We start from the raw sequence: 27,306 nt of genomic DNA, 5'->3' as shown, positions 1-27,306 counted from the left end.
AGGTGTCTACGTAAGTGTATCGCGTTTCAAGATCAGCCTCTGTACATCCGGTTACAAGTAGGCTGGCATACTATGTTGGCTCGCAAGGGATCTCTCGTCAGCTGATATTCTATCTGGGGCCCCAGTCCGCTCACCGTCGGGTGCATTAGGGCTCACTTTGCTCTGCCTTAAAAAAATCTTGTGCTGTTCATTTCGTTATTAAAATATAATGAAAGTAAGCTAATTTAAAGTAATCATAGCGTATTCAGTCGCGAAGCGTAAGGGGGCGATAGCGGCCTCACTTTTTGGAGTACGTCAGTGTTCAAATTAAAAGCTTTTAAAAACTGAAACTTTGTATTTTCGTATTTTGTCGCATGTATCAGTAGCCAGTGGGAGGCGGGTCATTTCCGTTTTTGCTCTCACGCCTAGTAGCAAATTTTGGGTTCAGGCTGCAAAACCTACGCTATACCATTAAGTTCACAAAAGATCGTAGATCTATATTCTAAAATCTCTAGGTTACACTATCAGTATTACCTATGTACAAACGTACAGTATTATTTAATCTGTGTCAATATCAGTTAGTTTCTATATATTTGTCCATATTGGAGTGCATAATGGACGTGTCCTCGTTGGTAAAGAGCTACTCTGGATATTGGACGAGCGTTGTAGCTCTAAATCTGGGATTATAACTTGCATCAATGTACAACAGGCCTTAGAACTTATGTCCCGTGGATATACGATCCCCAGAGCCTGTTTCGCAACTTGTCTATACTAATATTGAAGAGATTGTTTGTATATAGGGGTTATCGATGAAATTACTGATCGGATTTTGTTTTTAAATGCTATAGCCTACTTTATGTCCGGGGAATGGATGTCAACGTGGTTGAAGCTGTGGGTAAAAGCTATATTCAATAATAAGATGTAAGGTAAGTAATGTAACAACTGTGTAACAAGTGATTTTAGTATGTTAATGGATTAAATGTCTGCAAAAAACACAGTTTATGTTAACCTAAAAAAAAGTAAGTACAACGTTGATAACCAATACTAAATAATATGACATGAATAAAATTATCATGACATCCTGCGCTCATCGTACAAACTAGCAATAGATAAGCGCAGGATGACACACACTATATAGTTATATATATATACACTATAAATATATAGTGGCAAAGAGTAAAATTATCTGAAAGGTAACCCGACATAACTCATAGGTAAGTACTTACTGAAATGCATAAATGCGATCTGTAAATTGTCCTAATTGTAATTAGATTTTGCATAAATTACGAAAGGGAAGCCGGTAGTAATCGGGTTATGTGGACCTTCCGCCACTGCTAGCTGTCGCTCGCGGCTTCGACTGCGTGAAAGGGCTTTTCCACTACAAAAGTCAATAAGACAATGAACGTCACCAGCGCCACCTATTTCAAAAGAATGATTAAAATTTACATTATTTTCCATGGGCGCAAATTACCTGGATAAAAAGTGGCCTAGGTGATCATCTACCCGTGTGCCAAAAGCAAGTATTTATTTACTATCCATAGTCGCGCTGGCAGTATGTGCCGTGGCACCATGCTTTTTAAACGACTTCGAAAGGATATTAATCATTTCTTAATACAAAAAAATATATTACGTCTATAAATAATATTTAAGCCCCCTTGGCCGATTCAAATGGTACGTTTTGCGTTGAACTTCGTATTTCTTCGGAACAGCGCCATTTTCATTTTAGTACACTTTGAAGATGCAGTAGACGACTCTCTAAGATCAAATATTATTTTAATGTTTTTTTTAATTGTGTTATTTGGGTTTATTTAATTTAATGTTTAATAAGAAAATAGCAACAATATCGAAGTTTCTAACAAAAAACAAACCGACTTAAAAAATCACTACAATCATATAACTTTGTAGTATACATGATAATTAGACGTTATTAAAACATGAGCAGTGGAATCTGCTCTGCCATTTGTGGTATTATGTTTATATGCACTTTAAATAACCCTTTGGAGTCGGAAAAGCGTTTCGTTTGTGCTTTATACGTGTTTAAAGTAGAATATCTCCAGCGGAAATCGTTTATTTCTTAAACAGGCAACATCCCTGAAAAATACACCCCAATTAATACAACAGAAGTATTTATAAATCTTTAAATTAATTGTTCATCAGCTTTACTTCGCGGACTTCTTTCATATTTTGAAAAAAAAAGATAATTTCTTAATCCAATTTCAGACTTTAAAGACTATAATCAAGGAATCCTATTATATGACAATCAAGGGAGTAAAGCTGTGTTGTTTCATCTGTGATCAGGTGCATTTAAAGGCCTACGCACTCGGGGACGAAATGGCCGAGGATTTTGTCACCAGCAGCGCACACTAGCCGCTTATATACTTACCACAGCATTCCGGCGGCCTACCAAGATATTCCGCGACGTGCAGTGGCTCGGTAGATCTTGGTAGTTTTTGCGTTAGTCGGCGCGGGCGCCAATATGGTGAGGATTTACCCTCTCGGCTTTCGGCTTCCCTTTGCATACCGCAGTGTGCTGCGGTATCCCTTAGCGCGCACTCCAATGCCGTGGCCAGAAATCCCTTTCGATGCCACTGAATCAATTTCAAACATTAGAATTTATGTCGTATTCCTACTAGATAGCTTGAATGTACTCTGGTAAAAATTTAAATCCTCTGCCATTTTATCCTGGTGTGCGTAGGCCTTAAGGCTTTTATCTCACTAGCGAGTTCATAGCGAGGCGTAGTCACTATGCGTCCGTCCAGTATAATAAGACTGTTAACTTTACTCAACCACGGTTGAAACAACATGGACTTAACGTATTGAACAATACGAAGTTCTTAAACAAACTAGCCTTCCGTTGCATTTTCACACAATAGTTTTAAAATTTCATTCAACTGAATGAAACCGTTTGAGGCCAATCAAATTAGTTGTCTCACAATTTATCAATTAAAGTTTTGAGAATGAGTGAGTTTTGTAGATCAAAAATAGAATATCGTCTCGTAAGTGAAAATAGCAATATAAAAGTATTCTAAATATATTTGAAAGGGATCATATTTTTTTTATTGTAAACAAAGCGGTAAGTTATTGTTTTCTATTTTTTGTAATTGATACAAATAATGTAATAGAAAAATAATGTAGACGAGTATCAAACACAAATTATTTTTATTAAAAAATAGCTTACGAACGACAACGGAGTTTAAACCTATAGTAATAAAATTTAAAATTGCCCAACAAAGCTGTTTAACAGAACAATACTAATGAATAATTTCGAAACACTCGGCCATGTATCAAAGCGAAACATTAAAGAGTTATGAACATCGTCCTAAGATCTCCAAGGGTCCGGATAAAGCACAACCCCGACATCGGTAAACATAACGTTTGTTTTATGAATTAATAATGCCAAAATATTGTCGGCCTTGTATCGTCGGAATGGAATTGAGTTTTAAAGCTCCCATTCAAATGAAAATACTCCTCATATTTCTACCTATTATTCGGACAAAGAGATTATTAAAACGTCTAACGGATGAAACGCAGTCTGCGAGATTCATTGTTATATTATTGAAATGGAATAGCACCTACTAAATATTTTTGGTATAATGTTTTTCGTTTTGTGTAAATACCAACTATTTATGAGGTAACATGTTCATTGTTTTTATGGAGATGGATAGTTGCATGTTTGTTAGTTAGATTCTGGAATTATTCAACAGATTCTAAAAAATAATGTAATAATATTGATTCCGATTTAATCACTTTTACTTCGGAAATTTCACGTAGATGATAACTGCTAGTGATAATAATCATGTACTCATAATTAAAGTTCATAATTGAATTTTCAAATTGTATAAATAACATCAGATATTCTTAATAATATAATTCTAGACCTTACCTTCTAGAATTTTAAGACTTTAGTGAAATATTGATAAATTAATCGAACAATTTAATATTTTTCTAATGAATTGGTAACCTACCTCGAGAGCGTAGTTGAGCGGTACGACTCCTGTACTGAGGTCTCGGATTCGATCCCCGGGTCGGGCAAAGTGCTATTGGGTCTCTCTACTCAGAATCAGCCCGTAGTCTGGCATTTTTGCAAGTTACGGCGATAGGCTCCCCCCCTATTTCATCAAAGAATGGAATACGCACGCCAGAAAATTGGTGGACAATTTGCGCCTCTGCCTACCCCTTTGGGAATAAAATCGTGAGTATGTATGTTATTTGTAAACTGTCATTATTTCGAGTTATTGATGGATACCTTCTACCAAACAAGGTATAAGCCATTTAAAAGAGCAAAATGACGTATTATTTCGTACACACTTACTCGTCAAAGCAACGTATTAGTAACAAGAAACCAATCATTCGCCGAGGGGATAAGTTACTACAACAATGGCACACGAATCCCTTTATCGTCCCTCCATGGTTACCTAAAAACACCTTTCATTCGCATTGTTCGAAGGAGTATTGTTTCACCCGATTTCCCTCACGAGGACATATTCAATACCATGCCTTGTCTTTGTTACCCCGTTCTACGTACGCGCTTTGTTATACAAAAAGTCAATTAGATTTGCGGAGTGTGAGTTCAATAAATGATACGGGCTTTGACCGTTCGTACAAAGGCAATGGAATGAAGACTCGCCGTGGTAGTTCGTTAACAACAAATTGACACTAAAAATTTTCGTTGTTACAATTAATTTCAAGTCGAGACCTTTCTTGTGGAGAATTAAAGTAAAGGAGATTATGTATTAACTGTTAAGTGGATTATAATTAGTTAACGTTTAGTATTTTTTTAATGAAATATATTTAACGAATTTTATCACGGTTTTTTATATTATAATTTCCTCCCCGTGTTTCGAAAACTTTACAACCTTCATGGTCACTAGGTATGAGTTGTTGGTCATCCGAAAAGTCAAAGTAACCGTATCTACCCACATATTGTTTTTGGCGAAACGCATACGATGTGTGGATAGCATATTTATTTATAACCAAGTTGTACACTAGTTATGTATAGTTTAATTTCCTTCTTTATAACTGTCCGCAGTAAAATTATTTAGGGCATATAATTAAGAAAGAGAATCTAAATCAGAACATTTGAAAATCTTTTAAAAATATGTTTGATTGTGTTCAGTTTTATGCCATAAATAAAAAAAAAAAACAGCTAGAAAACATTTAGAAGGAGATTATGGAAAGACAGCTGATAAAATGGAATGTCATGGAATTTTTGGGGACATTAAAATGTTCTTGACTGCCATTAATTTAGAAGTGAAGTCACTTCATCTGTTTTTTATAAGGTGTAAGATAGTGGAAGTGTAGTATTTAATTCGTTATGTATTGTAGTGTATTTAGTATTCATCTACGGTGATACACAAATGATTTTTCAATTTTACGATATCGATTATTAACGATTAATTTGCTTTTAAATTAAATAGGTTTATGATTTTTATCCATCAAAATAGTCTTTAATACTCGTCCTATTGTACATAGTGTTCAACCACTGAACGCGCTTAGTGATTCTTGGAAAAGAAACGAAATTTCCAGAAAATGTTGCTAAAATCCAGTGAAATAATCTGACGCTGCGCTGTCCCTAATGCGTCGCAGTGTCTCCGTAAATCCATCTTCCAACTACGGCGCAGATTACGAGAGTGTTTAATGCTGAAAGTTCCCTCTGACGCTCAAAAACGAATCTAATGCATTGCAGCAAATACGCAAATGCGGTTGTAACATAACTTCTGACGTCATAGTTTTAACTTCAAGCGAAATGTGAATTTCATTTGATTAAACCGACGTTTTTTCTACACGGAGATTTGAGTTTTAAAGTTCATATTTTGTTCAATGGGTTGTTAGTTTATGTGGTATTTATTATGTTGTTTTTTTGCCATTTTGGGCGAGCCACTGCACGATTATCCAATCTAGAATAATCTTATGTAATTGCAGTCGTCTTGCGATGGACGAGACGATATTAAAGTTGATAGAATGCAATTAAAATGAAATTTTATTGAATTCTGGTCTACTGTTCTGGACGTACAGTCTACCAACTCTATTGGACTTAGATTGACTCAATCAACTTTTTCCAATTCACAATAATGTTATGGAATACTCAGACAATGCTAGAATGAGCGTATAATACCCGGCCTCATAACATTTTTAGTGGCATCCTGTTCACTACTTTAATTTGGTCTTATTAGTTGATATCTCTGGAAAACGTTCTGTTTTTAAATTGCCATAAGTTTTATTACTGATGTTCCATTTTCTGAAATATAAACACATGTGACCAAAAGAGATAAAATTAGGTTGTACCATGCCGATTCCACGCCATGGTTTTATTGCAGTCCCATTTGAATTATGAATGAGGTTAATAATGTCTTGTGGGGTTCGTTCAAGGTTTTAGCAAACCCGATTAAACATTGATTGGGTCCTGCGGCAATCTAACGGTTGCATTATGTAAGAAGTTGTGTTGCAAAATGACCTTATTTTCCGATAGAAGTCCGTCATAATGAAGTCCACAGATTATTTAAAATTTTATAAAAGTATGTTATCACTACATAGTATAAAACAAAGTCGCTTTCTCTGTCCCTATGTGTGCTTAAATCTTTAAAACTACGCAACGGATTTTGATGCGTTTTTTTTTAATAGATAGAGTGATTCAAGAGGAAGGTTTATATGTATAATAACATCCTTTAAATAGTGGAGAAATATTGCACCCGTGCGAAGCCGGGGCGGGTCGCTAGTACTAAATATTATATTTTTTCTTACAGCTCTTCTTCTCAATACATTGAAGACAACGCAAAGAGCGGTGTGTGACGATGAAATGGTATTCATAGAGTGTCCAAAAGGAACCGCCATCAGTATCCTGGTCGCACAGTACGGAAAAGCAAGTCTTGAGAACTCTGCATGTGCCCATGTTTCTTCTGGCAGTTCAGACGAACAAGAAAGAGAGAATTGTAAGAGACCAAATGCGATGCAGGTAAGATGAGAAGAAATCTACGGATAAAGCAGTGGTTATTATTTGAATTTGCCTTTAAATAAAGCAAACATTGATTTGTTTTTAAATAAACATTGAGCTTCAGTCAGTAGCAGGTTCCACATATAACTTGCATTGACTAATTTGAAAAAAAAAACTTCGTGATAATCAAATATCTACTATTTACATTAGCTGTCTAATAACTGGCGAATAATATTCACCTTTACGTTGAGTAGGTTCTTGCTACATATTATATCATAGTTATTTTGATACTAGCCTTTTTTCTTTCCTGCAATATTTCCATTGAGTGAGGTTTGATTTATTGTTTTTATGACCGGCACTTGCTTGCCCGCGACCGCCCTTGGGATTGTAGTTGCCGGGCCCTGCCATTAGACAAGTTGATAGGGAAATATACTTGTACACGTATTTACTCACTACTAGGCCTTTATTCTCTATGACAATGTAAACTCGTAACGCAGTCGTGTTATGTTATCTTCGTGAAATTTGCGTGAAATGATATTCTATATGTCAATTACTATTGAATTAAACGCGACGCGGTGCGTTACGTGTTTGTTACGAACTGTCAAAATAACGTGTGGCATAGAGAATAAGGCCCCTGATTATAAAATAAAGTCCTCACCGCTTATGTCTGATGGCGATAAACTCAAAACTATTGAACGGATTTCAATGTAATTTAGTATTGTGATTTGAGACTTTGCGGAGAACAGGCTACCTTCATTTCAGGATAATATATAGGACTTCTGTAAATAACGAAAAATAAATGCTTTTGATGCTTAAATGTGACATCGTACAAAACACATTTACAAGTGCTTAGTCAAGAAATTTAGTGAAATATTTAAAATTATTGCCTTTAATATACGTTATGTCTTTGGCTCACAATTAGAAGGTTCCATGTTAAATTTTACGTATCTTGGAAAAAAATAATTTTGATCTTTCATGTCAGTAAAATTTGAAAAGACAAGATTGTATGGTTACCCTTTGATATATCCTTCGAGATTTTTGGATTTGTTTACTGAAAAATATTTAGATTTATGAGACATTAAAATTAAATTTGTGTAAAAAAATATATCCTAGAACCTTGTAATAGCGAGCCAAGAACGTCACTTAAAAATCCAGAAACAGAGGCGACATAGCAAACGTTTTAAAACCTGGCTTTTCTTCCAGTATGACCTGCTGCAGACCGTGGTGGAAGCGTGTCAGAAGAAGCAACAATGCACCTTTAGCACCACTCCGAGACCTGGCATTGTAGACCCCTGCCCTTTCACTAGGAAATACATCGAAGTTTCATACAAATGTAGACCTCGTGAGTATATTTTTTGTTATTTTAGCACGCTCAATTGTAGTCAAAAAGTCATTGCAACTGATGTAATTTTTTGTACGGGCACCGGAAAAATGGCCCTACTGCATCTAGTAGTATCTGGATTGGCGATCAAATAGAGTGTTGACTGACTTGAGGTATGAAGTAGAGTCCAAGAAAAATTTTCACCAACAAGAGTTGTATTCTTCTTTTTTCAGCTTATGTTGGTTTCCTGTTAGTGTTACCATCCTTTCGAGGCTCATTCATGCTTTATACAAAAATGGCAAAAAAAATCTTTAAATTTGTCGAAACACGACTGTCTCGGTGCCGTAGTTATATTAGGGTACGACTGTAGTGCGGAGGTTTCGGGTTCGATTCCCTGGTCGGGCAAAGGGATATTGGGTTTTTCTAATCTATCAGCCCGGAGTGTAGAATTTGTGCCCGATATAGTTCGCCTCGTATCACCTCATGGGACGGAATACACATGGCAGAAAGGGGGTGCACCAGTTGCACCTCACCCTACTCCTTCGGGGATAAAAGGCGTGAGTGTGTATGTGACGAAACATAGGCGGGTCCGCTCTTTTCGCAAATTTTTACAGTGGTCAAATCCTTAGTCAAAGTATTACTTTAGAGATGTAGCATTCATTATACGGAGATTGTGTTATACAGTTCGAAATTTGTCGATCGGCCCACGAATCCTCCTTGACTAGACTGATGATTTCATAATTTAAATGGCATGTTATATTTTAAAGAGGTACTAAGCAATGTAAAACTTAAAGCGCAAATAAACGGCACAAAAGTTACAAAAAATCTACAGCCGTATCTAGAAATACGAAAGAACATTTTCATAACAAAATCATTCTATCAACAAATACGTGTGAAAGCAGCATACGCTTAACGTTCGTTTACAAGTGTAATAATCTATTTCAATTGTCGATACCGCTGTAACACACCAAAGAAAAACATTACATTGAATAACTGCGATGATATTTTTCTTTTATTCGTATAGCTTTAGTCGTTGTGGCCATTAAGGGCAAGTTATTGGTTTCCCTTGTTTTACTTATCTGCTGGCTTTTCTTTTTCGCGCGTTAAGTATTAATCTTGTTGTATTTTGTTTTAGGTTATATGCTTTGAATTTGCGTTAATATTATCTGATATACAGGGTCATTTTGACATTGTGTTATTAAATGAAACCACATACTCGTCTTACTTTTGCTGACATTGTGCCAAGTTATCCATTAATAACTAATATTTTCGCGGAAAATCCTGGCTTTAGTTTTCCGATTTTTTGTTCTTTTTCTAGTTTAATGCGAATAGTGCGTGGATGTATTTCTGACTGAAAGTATGATGTTGCCACTGCAACGAATTCTCTTAGAGTAGTAGCAGTGTCTTTAGAGCGTATAAAATTAAAATGACTTTTTTATTAATATTTATTTTGTTCGAAACTTACACTTTTTATTTTATATCTATGGCTCAAGTAACTTATTATAAAGTGTTATTTCCAAGTAGATAAGTATGTGGTTTCATTTAATAACGCTATGTCAAAATGACCTTGTAAATGATATAAATGTGAAAGATTGAGCAAATGTTTGGCTGTTTGTTAAATGTAAACACAGAAACAGTTGAACAGATTTGGGTGAAACTTACCACACATGTAGACCATAACCTGGATTAAGTTATAGGCTAATTTTTATCCCGGTAATCTTCTCCAATGGAAAATAATGGATTTTTTATATAGTTTTTCGAATAGATGGCGCTGGTGTCGTAAAATTGGCGCTATGAATTACTACAGTGTTTTAAGGACTTTGTACTGGGAAAGGCTCAATACGCAGGCGAAGCCGCGAGCAAAAACTAGTATTTAATACGTGAATGTTTAGGATATTGACGATTTTTTTTAATTTGAATTGATTACTGTTCATTGCACCTGAGTGGAGTGGGATGTAAATAGAATGTCGACTGAAGAGAGATAGGATTTTTTTGCTATAGGTATATTTTGTTGAACAGGTAAGTTCTGTTCTCTTAGTATAGGGTAGCGGTATGGAGAAATTAGCAATGTGGATTTTTCCCAGTACAGTTATGTTCCGTTTTTTAGGTACGTGGTAGCGGTATGTAGAAATTAGCAATGTGATTTTTTTTCCAATGAGACCTTAGAAAAACCTAATTCGACGACAAAATTCCTATCAAATTAATTATAATTTCTAGTATTAACTTGGAAACTATTTTGTCAACAATTTGTTAATTTTATTACTGATAATAGAAATTATTATTACATTAATTTTACAAGGTATTCTTGTTTATAAACTGACTATTCATTACGTAAAAGAACAGACCGTCTAATGATAAAGAAGTTATTCGTTTTTTGGAAATTTATATTGTATTCTTTTTAAAGTATACAGAGGTTGAAGAACGAGAAAATCGGTAACTTGAGATCAAGTGATACTTACATCGATAAATGATCTCACAATATATATTATTTACAACTGATGGCACAAAATGTTATAATATTTTACCCCAATTACCAGAAGAAAACCAGAACATACCAACTTAAATTAATAATCTGACACTGCAACACAATTTTCCTCACAAAATATCCATAGCATCGCTTTCATTAAACTCTTTTCTTGTTTTATTTCTACACGATGAATAGAAAAGACTAAAAGAGCAACATGTACTCCAAGAGCCGGGTAAAAAGAGGTTTTACACTGACGCTCCAGGCCTTGGACGGTTCAATGCGCCATGCGATGTCTATAGCATATTAACTCCGTTCTCTTGCAATCAGTGTCGGACTTTCCTAATTAAATTACGGTTAAATGGAGCCATTATATAATTATGCTCTTTAATAAAGGGATAGAATAAAACTCGCCAATGGCATACGTAATGTGCGTTCCGGGATCAGTTTGTGTTAATCCGGTTTAGAAACGGCCGGCATAATTGTGTCAACTGGCGTGGGGTAATCAACTCTCGTCAGTCAAGACGATCTTTGGGTCCTATTCCCCTTACCATTTGGTAACAGCGGGGCCACATTGCCTTTATAAAAAAAAATAACGTATTTGTAGATTTGTTGATTCGGAGGAAGTTGTATTGCGTGCGTGACTGTTCCGCTGAAATACCGGGTTCAATTCCCAGGTCGGATTGCGATATGTTCTTCTGCTCAGTATAAGTTCAGAGGTTAAAATCGTACCTTGTAAATGACAATATACCCGTGGGATTACAAATTAGTGTTCCTCGAGACTCGTTAACTTCCATCGCTCGGTATCATAAAATGCGTGCCACTGCTAATCCTGGAGTACAGGAGTTTTAGTGGTGGGTGTTAGGGCAGGAAAGTATGAAAACCCATGGGATACAAACATTAGCTGGAAATGTTTTGGAGTGCTATATTTCTTTTTACGCTCGGCAAGAGTATAAGATATAATAATTTCTTATGTTTATGCGAATGTTAGTCATTGAAATAAAACGTTTTTTCGGATGTCATCAAGGTTTTTTATATTATGGTTTTTTCCCGACGTTTCGAGAACTTTGAAGCCGACATGGTGACGGGGCGGAGTGAGATGTTGGTCGTCGGAAAAGTCTAAGTTACAATATTTATTTACATTTTGCAATTATATTTTTTTTACGACAGTGGCTTCAAAGTCTGGCCGTCGATTATTGAGTTCCGATTTGAGTAATGTTGAATAAGGCCCCAGGCTTGTGTAAGTTTCCAACCAATATTGTATAATTTAAATAATTATCGATGGGGACTGTAGGCCATAACTTATCAGCCTTTCACTAGCTACCTAACAGAGGACTGCCTAAAGAAGGAAGGCAGAAAAATACTCCTGGCTTACTTTTTTGTCATCAAACGTACATTACATCTTTTTTATTTTATTTATCAAATCTTATACTATACAAATAATTCAATGACTCATGCCAATGTTCAGCTAAGCATTTACTGTAATTCCACTTACTTATATACATAATGCACATAGCCTATTTACATCGACAGTCAGGCATGTTGTCTGCTTATTAGCCTTTGGTAATTACATTATGGCCATGCGTAATGTATGGACGCAACCAAATGACATATTATTATGCTTGATTCGTGCTCTGTGATATAACCCAGGAATTGTAAATGTTTATTACTATTAGTTTATTATAACATTTTGTTCCGACGTTTCAGATTGCAGCCTTTGTGGTCACGTGGTGCAATAAAGTGTGAACTCTTAAAACCGCGATAAAATCCGCGAAATAGTTCTATTTCAATGACTATAGTCATTGTTAGCTAACATTCGCGAAAACATAAGAAATCGTTACAACAAGAGATGTTACATCGCTCGTCGGTTGTTAGTATTATGCTAGTGTTTATGATAGTTGTATTATACAAGTTGACTATAGAGCGTGACCGGCTTAAATAAGTGATCAGCTTATTTATTTATTAGGTTTTCCAGCAACTGCGTCTTAAGTCATGTAGGTATAAAATGTTCGTATCCAGTCGAGTAACAAGTATACCTACTCGCAAATAATTATGGTGTTACAAAATAGTGTTTCTACCCTTCCATATTTCTTTAGTAACCGTCTTTTTCCTTTGTGTTACACGATACTCAACCCTTGTGTCGTGTCCAATATTCATAGTAATATTATTTATTGGTTCGCAGCTCCCCATCGACCGCGTTTCAATGAAACATCATTTGACTTATGCATTGTGTCCATCGTAATATTCGCGTTTATGTGCATTCACAGATTTGGAAATAATCTGAGCGTGGATCCTTTCACTGTTCTATTGTGGTGTAACAACGTAAATGTATTTGTAGAATTTAGACTGGTAAGTAAGCAAATTAAGGTAACGCCGACGTAAACTGCCAGAAGAATTTTTAATTCCACCTTCGGAAAGAGATATTTGTAAATATAGAAAAGGCAGGGTTTAATTATGCTTCTAGCAGTGTCGTACCCTTCCTATGATAAAATGTTTATCTATCTTCATTTCGACTATTTTTATAGAATTGACGATAGTTAACAAAGAATTAAAATCTTTGTCGAAAGTATAATTAATAAAACACGATTAAAGTAACAGTTCCCTCTAAATCTTATTTTACAAGACACAACAAAACAAGGGCTACTAAAGGACTAGGAAATCGCGTGACGCAATGGTTTTTATGAGGGCCCGTGTATTGTGATTTACGTCCAGTTAATAAATAAAGGTCGCTGCCCTGCCGGGCGTGGTAGTACAGGAGTGCCCGAGGTGCGGCCCGCACTCATTATCGGACGAGTACGATGCCACACTGCGGTATATACCTCACTTGGTATTAAGTTTTCGATCGAGTTTAATTTGAATAGAAAATGCATCTATATGTATGCATTCATATACGTTATGATTTAGTGAAGAAAATGCATGGCAGAGAAAGGGTTTTGTAAAATCAAATATTTAAATCAATTCATAAAAGGAGGAGGTTGTTAATTCGAAATGTTACCTTAGAACTCAGTCATTTATTAATCTATTTGGAAAATTCATTTTTTATTTGATAGAATATAGTTCCAGATAGTTCCCATAGAATATTTTATTGAATATATAATAGGAATAAGTGAGTCGTCCAAGTAAACGAAATTGTGAATTATGCTTTCTTGAAATTGTTTTGGTTTGTTTTTGCGTTAGGTTTGATTAAATCTACTTTTAATATGATCCGGTTTGAATATAACAAAGCTAAATTCTCGAACAACACTCTGTACACTTATGAAAATTTCGTGAAAATTTGTTTAGTAGTTTCGGAAATGAGCGCTAACAAATAATGAGAAAATCAGACAGAACATAATTTTAAAAGATAACGTGTCCTATTTTTCTTCTTTAGTCATACCTTTTCTTATATATTACTTTTCTTGAAATATACAGACTAAATGCTACTATTTTATTGTAATTTTGGTAAATGAACAGTGTCAAAGGGAAATGAAATTCCAAATAATTTTATTGGTTCAACTTTAATGGTAAAAATATGTTGTAAATAATTCTGCTAGTAGAGTTTGACCGTTTTTCGGTGTTCCTGATTGAGTGCCATGTTTGTGGATTTACAACAGTTGTATTTGTATAAAACAAATTTGAAACAAAACCCAATGTATTTTAAATAGAGTTGATCGGACTATTATATTGTTCTTCTCGATTGTTCGATTGTAGCGCTATACATAAAGTGTTGAAATGTTAACTATTTGGCATCATAACGTATTTAGGAAAATATATATAATGATTAAGAAAAAAATGGTAAGGTATTGCACAATAATCACACTAAACAAATTTATCAATAAAATCATAAAATAATTTAGAAAAAATAAGATTAAAAAAAATAACTACTTAAAATCGTCATTCGCCGCGTAGAAAAACCAAAAAGGGTCCGAGCTCAGTTTATATCGGACAAATGACCAGTAGTAAAAGACACATAAAACCTCATGTCATGCCGCGTCATTGCTAAGAAAAAGAAAACGTTCGAAATTCAAAAAGGCAACCCTCCACGCCGATCTACAATGCGCCATTAATATTACTAAAGCCAGCCGATACCCTCACGCTAAGTATAAAACACTCGGACTTCTAATTGATAAACGAACTCAAGCCTACGCTTTTATCGTACTGCCGGTTTTGGATTACATACTAATGGATGCGAAAGGGTTAACGTGTTTACATTCCATTGTGTTCGAGGGATGGTCGCGCCTTTCGTTTGTATTTATATGTGACTAATTAATCACCTGGATTTATTCAGTTCCTTTTGCGTGTAGTATTTAGAGAATCCAATATTGCGGGAATGAGATTGGGGTTACTATGTTGAGTTGGTGTTTGTGTTACGAATACACTAGTGTGTGACGTACGATTAAACTCGTCTTCCTGTTTGGTGGCAGACTATTTGGACTGTGGACTGAGAGGTCTTGGGTTAGATTTCTATGTCTGGTAAAACTTTGGATTGATGTCTGAAGGTGGCGTTTTCGTACAAAATAAACAAATTATGTTGGAAGAAATATGTGCGATAAACTATTGCATGACCTCAACGAAGTAATGGGAAATTTTGACTAGACTAACGTTTAAATTGACTAATTTACCATCTAGCCGTGGCACACTGCTATTTACTAGTAGAAACACAATACGGTGGTCACCATTCGAATTCCTAAATAAAAGCATTAACAACAATGGTACGGTTGTCTGCAAGAGATCGCTCTTAGCGATAAGACCGCCTATTGTTGCACTAGCTATACTTAATTTGTATATGTGTTTTTTTCTTTTACTTATGTCGTTTTCAATAAAGAATTATCTATCTAACAATTGTAATGTCTAAATACTAATCAGCCATCCCAAATACCTAGAATTGCAATCATTCGAATGAAACCTTTTTACCTTCCCGATCCTAATTAAGGTTGCTGTTGACTGTGGACTCGTAATTGACCGCTGATTCGATCAATTCGCCAATCATTGACATTTATGTGACCGAACTTAATCAGATTTAATCTTGTACCCTTTCGGAAGAAGCTATGTCAAATAGTGATATGGTACAGGGTTTAGATTGTTAGATAAGTTATTCAGCAAATCTATACTAGTATTATAAAGCTGAAGAGTTGGAACGCGCTAATCTGAGAAATTATCAAACTGATTTTGAAAGGTTCACTTAAGGAAGCTATATAACTCCTGTTTTATACTTGGAAAATATATAGCGGGACTTTTATCCCGGAAATATTATATGACGCCGGCGCAACCGCGAGCAAACGCTAGTAAATTATAACTTGACTATATAAACTATTAGCTTTTGCTCGCGGCTTCGCCCGCGTGAAGGAGTTTTCCGGGATACGAGTCCCAATATATATTTTCCCGAGATAGTAGCCTATATCCTTCTCATGGTCTTACACTATCTCCATACCAAATTTTGCTTTCTTATACCACGTCTTATTTCACGCCCCTTTCCCGTGGGAACGGGATAAAAGTATCCTATGTCCGTCTCCTGGTTTTAAGCTACCTATCCCCCAATTTTCAGCCAAATCATCCGTTCTTGAGTTATAAATAGTGTAACTAACACCACTTTCTTTTATATATATAGATTTTATTGATACAACTGCATGTATATATTTTATTTTATGAATACCTGACAATTGGAAAAGCCTACAGTAAAATTATTATTTTCCATTAAAATGTTTGATGTATTTATCTGCTCATTATCAATATCCCTATTGAAATGTTGAACATTTTGTTTCAGAGAAAATATATTCATTGTTTATATTCGAATTTCTTCCTCAAATCTAAAATCAGATACCGAATTTAAAATTAATAGATAACGAAACGATTGAACTGGGAGATAATTACAGGTTTATATCTCCAGAATACATATTTTTATGAAATTTGCAGAAAAGTTAAATGACCTGAAATTTTCGATTCTAAATATTTTTTTTTCTACGTGTTCTAGACATTTTTTTATAACATACCAGTATAATCTTACGAAACTAACTAAAATTATGGAAGGACACTTTGACGAGCTCCAATAAAACAATGTAAGAATTTAATACGGTTGTACAACTCACCAGAAACATCTTTAGTCACTCAGCCTGGCAAGTCGCACGAAAACTTCGAGAAATCACTCAATTACAATCTAATATGATCTTATATAAAATTAGAGGCGACAGTGAGACGAGACCGTTCAATTCAAACCAGAGGGAAAGATTAATGGCAAATATTATTAGGTATATTGATTCCCAAAGTAGTCCAGAACCCCCAAGGGCCACGGGAGACTTGACAAACTTGACGGGGGACTATGTTGGTGGGTTCAAGAAATAGGGGTTCACAATTTGTAAGCGGGGTCCACGAAAATTTATCTGGTTTGATAGTAAAGAACTAAAATGTTAGCTTGACTTCACCTATCAATGTAGGCAGAAAATATTGATAGAGCTCGTAAGGCACGGTGACCCAAACATAACTGTCCAGTCGTCTACGAAAACTGGGTGGTAGTAGTGATGCATTTTTTCCGCGAAATAAAAAAAATAGGTCCACCGAAACAAGAAAAATTTTGAAAGTGGTCTATGAGAAAAAAAGTTTTCGAACCTCTGACTCTCTATATCCAAATCTTGTTAGCGTATTAAATCTAACCTTCGTTATCAGGCAATCAAATGTGCTCGTGCTGGCTTCCTTTAATTTACTAGATGCCTATATTTGTTATATAACTTATGTCATGATTATAGTTATTTATACTAGTGGAAAAACCAACCGACGCGACGGGCCGTTAGTCTATGTGCGCAGTTGTCTACATTCACCTTTATTTACTTATTGCATAAGGAATTTGTTATAATTTATAACAATATAAACAAGCGAAGAAATGATTCACCTGGTCTTTTACTGTTTAAAGAGTAGACACATACACCTACATTTATTGATAAGAGAAATTGTCTTTACTGTATTTAAATTCCAAATTCCATTCAAACATGAAGAAATAATACATCATATTATTATGTCGCCTGTAAAAAAAATGTACCTGGCAGTACCTAATGCCTATATCAGGTGTGGAAGACCAAAGCCTGGAATTGTGCCCTGATAGCAATTGCTTCACCATCTTTTATATGATACTAGCCCTTGCTGCGGATCCGCACGCCTAAAGTCTGTATGGAATAAGTCCCGTTCTCTAAGTCCTCTGGATAAAAAACAACAACCTATGGAACTCAGGAGTAATATAGCTTCATATAAGTGAAAAAAATCAAAGTAGTTCCTGAGATAAGCGCGTTTAAACAAACGAACTGTTCAGTTTTACATATTAGTATACATCTCCAAGCTGGACGGTTGTAGGTGACTGCTCCTCTATCGCTGAAAAAAACGTGATAAGTACATATGAATTGGGGATATTTAAATTATGTGAGTCAAGACAAAATTGTTGACAGTATACTATGTAAATAGTGCCTGAGAACAGTCAGGGGTAAATCACAAGGTACACAAAGGTCACTTCACCCACCCACTCCGCTTTGATCTTACGGTAGAACAAGAGCTTACCATTGTGTTTGATATAAATAAATCCTGTTGATGGCGTTGTTTATGTGAGCGTTTGTGAAGATGTTTGATGTGAATTTCCAGATATTAAGAAGTATAAGAAGAAATCGAAAGAACCACTTCCAGAAATACATTTTGATGCACACAAAAATCAAGTCCTTGATGACCTAGGCGTTTATCCCATAAAAGTGTATAATGTTTTCTATCCTGATGAATTTGCAAGTAATTTATACTAAAGTATGTAATGATATTTTCTGTTCAACAGATGACTTTATAAGTGAGACGGTCTGCGAGGATGAACTGATGGAACTGAGCTGCAATCCTCACTCAAGAATCGCAATATTCGACGCTCAGTACGGTCGCACAGCGTACGAAATCGCTTGTCCAGCACACGGTGTTACTGAATGTAAGTTATATATATTTCATACTAAGCGACTTTTGCAAAGGATACCAGATTATAATATATTTTCTATGATAATGATTTCTTATGTTTACGCGAATGTTAGACATTGAAATTAAACTAATTTTCGGATTTTATCGCGATTAGTATTTTATTTTTCTCCCGACGTTTCGAAGACTTTGCAGCCTTCAGTCCCCCCCGTGACCATGAAGGCTGTTGTTATCCATGGTCACGTTTAGTTGTACCTTAATAATTCTTATGTTATGGGGGAGAAATGTTATATATGTGTCTGGCAGGTTTAGACCTGTCACAATAAAGACGTCAGTGCGTTATTGACTGTCAACGAGTTTGCATTAAATAATTACATATTTAACAGCTGTAAAGTCTTCGATGTTTTCTATAGATTATTCTGCTCGGTGACGTAGTTGTATTCCGTGCGCGGTATGACTACCGCCCAAAGGTCTCGAGTTTGATTCTCGGATTGGACAAAGTGATGTTGGGTTTCTCTGCTTAGAATCTGCTCGGATTTTGATGATTATGCCCGGTATGGTGATGGGCTCGCTCCCTATCACTTCGTGGGACCGAACAACCAAGGAGAAAAGCGGGAGCCTGGGTTGCACCTATGTTTACCTCTTTGGGGATAAAGGCGTCTTGTGCTTTTGATTTGTTTAGTTTTGAAAAACATGGAATTGAAAAACTTCCCACTAAAAACCTGCCATAATATGTAAATTAACCCATTTATGATCGGAATGTTTGCCGGCAAACATGACAGCTACATGACAGTTACATGACATTACGCGTGTCACGGAAAAATAACCTTATTATGTAGTAAACAATAAGGTATACTTTCACGCATTGTGAGTAGATTTTTTGTTTTTTTGTAACGAATAAAATTCATTCTACATACATTAGGGGAATTAAAAAAAACAACTTTAATACAATTCAAAATTTCTTATAAAAAAAGAAACAAATCTGACCTAGCAAGTATTACACAATGAGTTTGCACGCCCCAAATCACGTCCCATGACGTGAAAATGTTACTCGTGTCATGAAAAAAAAATATTTATTAGCAAAGCATACGTGATCCGTGGGTACACAAAAATGCAATAAGCCGAGACGTCTCACGTAAAATGTTAATATGAACGGGTGAAAAGGACGTGTCATTCTTCCAAACAGACAGACGACTGCGCAGGATAGTTTTAATGTGTCTTGTTACTTTAGTTTCGTTTTGCGTAATTACCCTGACCTCCTGGGGCTTTTAGCGAGCTCTCATTTTAAATTTAACGACATTAAGAAGATTTTCATTAGCAAAAAAGAATTTCATAATGTAGGGAATAGTAAAAAATTTAATATTTTCTTAATTCGAATTAATAAAGAACGTACTGCTCAGGCTTTTTTATTTTTATTAAAGCCGGGTTTCCACTGTCAGGCCAGGGGTTATTGGTGAAAGAGTAATAGTGATTGCATTTGCCATATTTTAGTAGTAGACCAGGGTTATCAATAGTATGAGGTTTAAGATTACATTCAAAACAGGTTCAACCTGATTCGGAGGGAGTTCTTTTTTCGAAAAAAAGTCATCTAAGGTTCTTGGTTTTAGAATTTATTGACGAAATGGCGATAGACTCGCAATCGTATTACTTCATGCAATGAGTTATAAAACTAGGTATCCAAATAGCATTATTGTCCTCTTTGGGTATAAATGGACCGAATAACATTTTAAATAATAATAATTGTAGGTAATCTCCGTCATAGTATATAGCATGCTTACAATTCGGGGGGTCCAGTTCCATGCCGTCACTCGGCAACAGGTCTTAGACTTGACACTCTAAGAGCAGGGTAGTCTAAGAGGTATCAAAGGGGTATCTAGAAGGTCAAAAGTCTCGAGCAATTGAGCTCGAAAAGCTGGTGAAATAAGACATCATGACATTACGCGTGTCACGGAAAACATAACCTTATTATGTAGTATATAAGGTTATATTCCCGTGTCACACGTAAATGTCAATGTAGCTGTCATGTTTGCCGGCAAACATTGAGATGCTTCACGGGTAAATATTGATAGCATATTTTCAGCATGTTCCACACCCTACACCGTGGAGAAGGTGATGCAGGTGTGCCACGGTAAGCGTCGGTGCCTTGTCTTAGCAAGCGGCAGAACATTCGAGTCCTTCTGTGGCCCTCAAATACGACCCTATCTTAAAATCGTCTATGCTTGTGGTAAGTTATGCCAAAATTAATAACCACCTTTTTAAATTTAACAATCGTGTCAGACGCTATAACAAAATGATATTTATACACAAAACTGCATAATTCCAAAACAGTGTATTCCACTTAATTTCTGACATATATAATAAATTGCCAAAACCAATAAGAGATTTTAAAGACATTAGTGACTACAAAGTAAATAATTAAAAAATTTGCATGACAAATTTTATTACTGTTTGAATGATTATCTTGATGATGTTAATGTATAGAATGTGTTCTGTCTTCTTTAGAATGTTAAATTGTTGTATGCTATTATAGCGGGTCAAAGCTGTATTGAAATATAAATGTATAACACCTTAATCCTACCTGTGTACCATAATAAATATAATTTAAATTTGAAGTCGATAGGAAACTATTACATAGGTTGTACAATCTTGAATCCCTACTTAAGGAAGTCCTTCTAGGTCGCAGATTCCATGTCACGTTAAATCGTTAATAGATAATGTACTGGGCCCTTATTCTGTATGATAGTGTAAACGCGTAACGCGGCCGTGTCATGTTATCTTCGAGAAATGTGCGTGGAATGGTATTCTGTAAGCCAAATTTCTATAGTCCTAAACATGATGCGTTGTGTTACGTGCTTGTTACGCACTGTTAAAATAACGTGCGGGATATAGAATAAGGCCCCTGTAGTTATTCTAGGAAATCTCAGTATCCAGTAATAGCTTATGGGCAAAAGGGGAATTGTGAAGACTTTATAACAATCAAGAACGATGTACAACCATTACAAAACCGTTCTATAATATGTCTTCTCTTACTATAAAATATTATAGATACGAAAGTTTGTGAAGATATTTCCACGTTTGTTAGAAGTAAACATGCGAAGTAATGAATAGATTTGGCACATTTATAAACCATATCCTTGATATAGGTTACTTTTTATCCGAAAACAGTTTTAAGGGGGACTTTAAACTGAGGAAATGTCTTTGAAGCGGGTGAGACCGCGAGCACCATTTGGGTAATACATAAAATTTGATGAGAGGTTCTAAACTATCGTATTGTTAATTCAATAAATGTAGACGTGTTAGAACAATAATATTTGGCTGCCATAGACCGTTCCAAAGTGACCAAGTCGGATTTCCTCAAACCAAAATGACTCTCACGAACCTAGAGATTTTAGTTTTCACTTAAGGCGATACCTCAAGGTCCATTTTCATACATTTTGTTTCACCTTTAATCTGGGTAACTAAACAAGTATTGGCAAGTAAAGAATTTAAATTCACGTCTAGTTAGTGATTAGTTCTCGCAGTTGAAAGAAAAACGTAAAAATAATTAATAATCATAGATATTTCGGCCCTTAGAATTTCGTCATATTAAATTTTAAAGGCCGAAATATCCATGATTATTAATTATTTTTACGTTTTTCTTTCAACTGCGAGAACTAATCACTAACTAGACGTGAATTTAAATTCTTTACTTGCCAATACTTGTTTAGTTACCCAGATTAAAGGTGAAACAAAATGTATGAAAATGGACCTTGAGGTATCGCCTTAAATATAAACTTTGCGAACTGAGGAGGTAGATTGATTTTATATTTATATGTATGACTAGCTTCCGCTCGCAGCTTCGCCCGCGTGGATTTCGGACTTCAAAAATGGAGGAGGTGCTCAATTTGTCGGGATGTTTTTTAATGTATGGTGGTATGCAGGTGGTCCGATTGTCCGGTCAGGGTCTGATGATGGGATCCTGGTGAAATCGAAGGAAGCTTATAGCATGATTCAGTATTCACGCGTGATGACTTATTATTAGCGTACCTATTTCATGTATAACTTTGGTGTTTCTATACCGATTTCTATGATTCTTTTTTATGGAATATTTAATAATGTTAACTATTTAAATTAGGGATGACTGAGAGTGTTATAAACGTAAGAGTAGACAAATATAATGAGAAAGCTTCGAACTGTTAAGCTATCGGGAGTTACACGTGTTATTCTGAGTCAACCATAAAAGATAGACACATGCTGTCGTGGGATATTTTTTACATAATTTTAAGGAGAATAATTCCGTCATACATGATTTCTGCGTAGCTTTAACCATTAAGGGTGCACACGCGACGGAAGCTTAAAAATGGAGTAACTTCTCCCGTTTTCCCAACATTTCCCTTCACTGCTCTGCTCCTATTAATTGTAGCGTGATGAAAAGTATACTATAACCAGCACAGGAGTATGACAAATAATTGTACCAAGTTTCGTTAAAATCCGTCGAGTAGTTTTTGTTTCTATAACGGTTATACAGACAGACAGACAGACAAAAATTTTACTAATTGCATTTTTGGCATCAGTATCGATCCCTAATCACCCCCTGATAGTTATTTTGGAAATATATTTCATGTACAGAATTGACCTCTCTACAGATTTATTATAAGTATAGATATAAATGTAGTATATTTATAGTATTTATACTTTTTAGATTTTGTTGTTATGTTTGGTACTCATTACGTACAGCAGTGGACGACGCATGCTAAATTAATTAATTAATATTATATTTACATCAATCTTATCATCAAGGGATAATAAGATGTGAGTTCGCTTTAAAGCGATAATCTCTAAACCTACAGCTCCCATTCCAATTTTTCTTCATTAATAAAAAAGTATGTAATTTCTGACTGTTACTAGATACTTTTAAATTTTAATCAAATACTGCAAAAACTATGATTAAAAATTGTTAATAATCAAGAAATTGCGAGGCGTAAGTTTACTAAAGCTGATGTAGATTTTAGTCATGAAAGGATAAATTGAAATGAATTCGCTGTTATAATAAGTTAATCGCAAAAAATTTGGCATAAAAACAAATAACTGTTAACCTTATTTAACCATAAACGCGTTTAGCCATTTTTTTTTGAACCGCCATTGTTATTACCAGGCGTACCATGCTAACGGTGTACAAGCGATCCCCCGGCTTAGCAACCACGTTGGTCTTTAGAAAGAATTAGATCAGACCCCACAGTCATCACCAGGGGGAAAATCTGCAATCGGGATTTGTGGGGGGTTGTGGCGTTTAGTCGTTTAGAGCGTACATAATGTAATGATATTAAGTGAGCGGGTGATAATGGTTCATAATGTAATGATATTAAGTAAGCGGTTGATAATACTTTATAAGTCGAGTGGTTAATGTCTATCTCGAATGGGGAGTAATCATTATTATTTGATTTCTATTTTAATATTGTCTTGTATATGGGACGTGTGTTATTTACCTCTATTGATCTATTTTTGTACAAGTTAATCGATGGAACCACTGTTCTCATTTTGATTTTTATCTTAAGCTATATTATTTCTGAAAGTTATAGAATTTTAAATGATTGATTAATCCAATGTATTATGAAAATTTGCTAGAATGTAAGCAATAATAATAATATTTGGCAATTATTCACAGTTCCACTAGGCATCATAAGTGAACGCTATGAGACTCCAGCCGAAGTGGAAGAAATAGACAGCACATTGAAGATATCTAATGACAATCGTTTAGACAAAGAAGGTAAGAATAACGAAATTGAAACAACTAATATTTATATCAAGAAGTGAGTTAGTGGTGTACATTAAACGGGACAATCTCAAGTCACTCATTAGAGAGGAGGATCTCTAAATACCAAAGCTGATGGAGTACAAACTGGAAATGCCAACAAGGGGTACGCGAAATCACTGCATATACTGATAAAAGCCACCCCGAGTGAGCTGGTATAGGGAATTTGATTAGGAACACGAGCTACAGGTCTCACAGGCGAGGACTAGATCGTAAAGCTGGAGAATATGACATCCCCCATTTCCAAGAGGGTGGGCAGTAAGCTACATATTTAAGTAGAAAAGTATAGTGTGGTAGCATAGAACGTAAATCATTTTACGTTATTATTAAATACAACTTAAGTTATGGCTTAAAAGTAGTTTCTATAATGCTATTAAATATTGAAATCTCCGCACAAGTTTCGATAAATTATATTGGTAATTTTAGTTTTGCCTTCGTTTATACAGTCGAACTACTAAATTTGAAACTCCGTTTACTTTTGTTAGACAGAGCTGGTGACAAATGGGGTGACATAAAAGCAGGAACAACCACTATTGGTTCGGTTTGGCAACCACCAGTAAAGCATTTACCACCACTGAGGACCGAAGAAACCACTATTTTCACTTCTTTAGCTGATCCAGCACTACAACCGCGGACCAAAGATGTGACTCCACCGCCAAACACTAACGCTAATGTTGAGAAGACTAAAGGTGCAAACAAAAGTTATATTTATTCATTGTATTTTACTTTAAAATTTTTCTTTGGCTTAATATGTTATGATTAGTTTTTTTTGTGAAAAACATATTCAAATTATCTCATTGTTGTACCAAAATCGTCGTGTCTTTTCAAATAAATTTTTCGAATAATTAGTTTTTATTTTTATTATATTTGTTAATATCTTCCTTGTTTCATTCAAGGCTAAGGGAAATGAAATCATGCTAATAAATACATCATTTCGAGATCATATTTATTGTAAATTTTTTAATTTCCCCAGAGTTGTCGTCAACTTACAAGCTATACATATTCATCGGCATCGCTGTAGTAGTATTTGTCATTCTTACCGCAATATTCATTGGAATTCGTTGCTACCTGGATCAGAAAGCCAAGAGCGATTCTAAGAATGGCGACATGTTCACTACAGAAGCACCAAACGTTTTCAACGATGCGGTATCTGACATAGACAATGATGTAGACGTCAGTCACATTTCTGGAACTTTCTACGATCCAGTACATCCAGACATGATTCTCTTCAAAGATGTGCCGGGCAGCAGAGGCACTCTTCGTGCTATGAAACCATTGTCAACGATTTATCCAATCGCCGGAGCTAGTATGTACGGAAACGTAGACTATGTGCCATCACAGACCAGAGACATTCCAACAAGATTTACGAGAAGTAGAAGTAAAGAAGAACAATCGACTGACATGATGATGAGTCCAAAGAGTTTAGCATCATATTCAAATTCAAATTTTTACTATGGCTGACAACAAGGAGACAATGACGCTACTAGAACATACTGTTTTTAATGCGTTACATAAACACACGAAACAAATTCGACTTGTGAAGCTCAGACAGATAATAAGAATTGTTGTAAAACTGATTCGTGATGTGAAAAGTAGAAACGTGTATAAAATACTCGGGATCTTTACATTAATTTCATTAATAAATCATTTGATAATATTATCTTTAGTAATCTATTTAATGTTTGTCACCACAAATGACGTCTGCACAATATATGTGAACCTATTACATTTGCATATCGTAGATATTCCGCACCTTGCATTCATGATATCATCTGTGATTTAATGCATACACTATTGTTCTATTATATTTATTAATTATTTGTATTATACATACGCTTCACTAGATTTATTACAACGAAAAAAGTACACATTAAATGTAAATTTTTTGATATTTTTTTAAAATAAAATTTGTTAAATATCTTGTTTTATTTGTGGCGATGCCTTGTCTATGTTTAAGAATAAATGGGTGGGTCATTAGCCGCATTTATATCACGCAATTCCTTTTTTTTGTTGTAAAACGCGCTGTAATGGTCGCGTGGACGATGTCATTATTCATGGATATTAAAGGGAGATTTCAGTGGCTATCACTCAAGAAGCTAAATAGGGGAGCGGCGACTGTAACACGAAATTTAAAAATTATGCAATTTATAATAATAAAACTGATCGAGGGGTGTACCGTTGTCTTGATTTACATCAAGTTTGGCGTCGAGTGAATGCCTCTGATTTATGTTGTGAACCATTTTACTGTGACATTTACATTTTGTTATGCATTGTATAAAATGTATACATATTATGAAACAAAGTCCCTTTTTCTGCTTGTTTGTAAGTTATCAAATTTCTCAAAATCTACAGAACGGGTTTTAAGGAAATTTGGTATGGAGATAGTTTAAGACTCTGGAAAGGATATAGGCTAATTTCTATCCCAGAAAAATACTCAGCGGGGTTTTTATAGTGGAAAAGTCCTTCACATGGGCAAAGCCGCGAGCAAAAGCTAGTATGCTATAAAGTATAGATCATGATTGAATAAATAGGCTATATATAACAAAAACTCATCAAAATCGATATATTGCATATTATAAAAAATATTAAAAGGCCCAAACCGCCCTCTTTGTATAAAAAAATATACCTATCTGTAAAATGGTTCCTGTTAGCGTATTCATTAATCAACTTAAAAAAATAAAGTTATATCTATATTATTATATACATATTTGGAGTTTAATATAATAATTATTACTCTCTGTGGAACTTTAACCTGGTTGACATATATTGTTCATGCCCGTTGTAAATATAATTATATCAACTGTCACTAAACTTATTACAAAGTTAAATTAAAACGTTACTTCCTATACAAGTAAAACAATCATCTATTGATTAAAACATTTCATTATTAAACTCGATAAACATTTTATTAAACG

At 35.0% G+C, this 27,306-nt stretch overlaps 1 protein-coding gene across 1 annotated transcript in view; it reads left to right on the top strand.

Moving 5' to 3' along the window:
- Window positions 1-26,309, top strand: part of LOC115440752 — a 42,280-nt gene extending 15,971 nt beyond the window's left edge. Inside the window, exons 2-8 of the mRNA XM_030165190.2 lie at window positions 6,723-6,931; window positions 8,114-8,252; window positions 18,476-18,616; window positions 20,681-20,824; window positions 24,245-24,346; window positions 24,877-25,080; window positions 25,365-26,309. Of these exons, the coding sequence (XP_030021050.1) occupies window positions 6,723-6,931; window positions 8,114-8,252; window positions 18,476-18,616; window positions 20,681-20,824; window positions 24,245-24,346; window positions 24,877-25,080; window positions 25,365-25,852 (1,427 nt within the window). The 3' untranslated portion in view covers window positions 25,853-26,309. The remainder of the gene's footprint in view (window positions 1-6,722; window positions 6,932-8,113; window positions 8,253-18,475; window positions 18,617-20,680; window positions 20,825-24,244; window positions 24,347-24,876; window positions 25,081-25,364) is intronic.
- Window positions 26,310-27,306: the final 997 nt, after the last annotated feature.

This window comes from Manduca sexta, chromosome 12 (assembly GCF_014839805.1).
Source record: "Manduca sexta isolate Smith_Timp_Sample1 chromosome 12, JHU_Msex_v1.0, whole genome shotgun sequence".
NCBI classification, from domain to species: domain Eukaryota; kingdom Metazoa; phylum Arthropoda; class Insecta; order Lepidoptera; family Sphingidae; genus Manduca; species Manduca sexta.
Note: the sequence above shows the minus strand (reverse complement) of the source record. Positions and strands in the feature narration are given on the sequence as shown.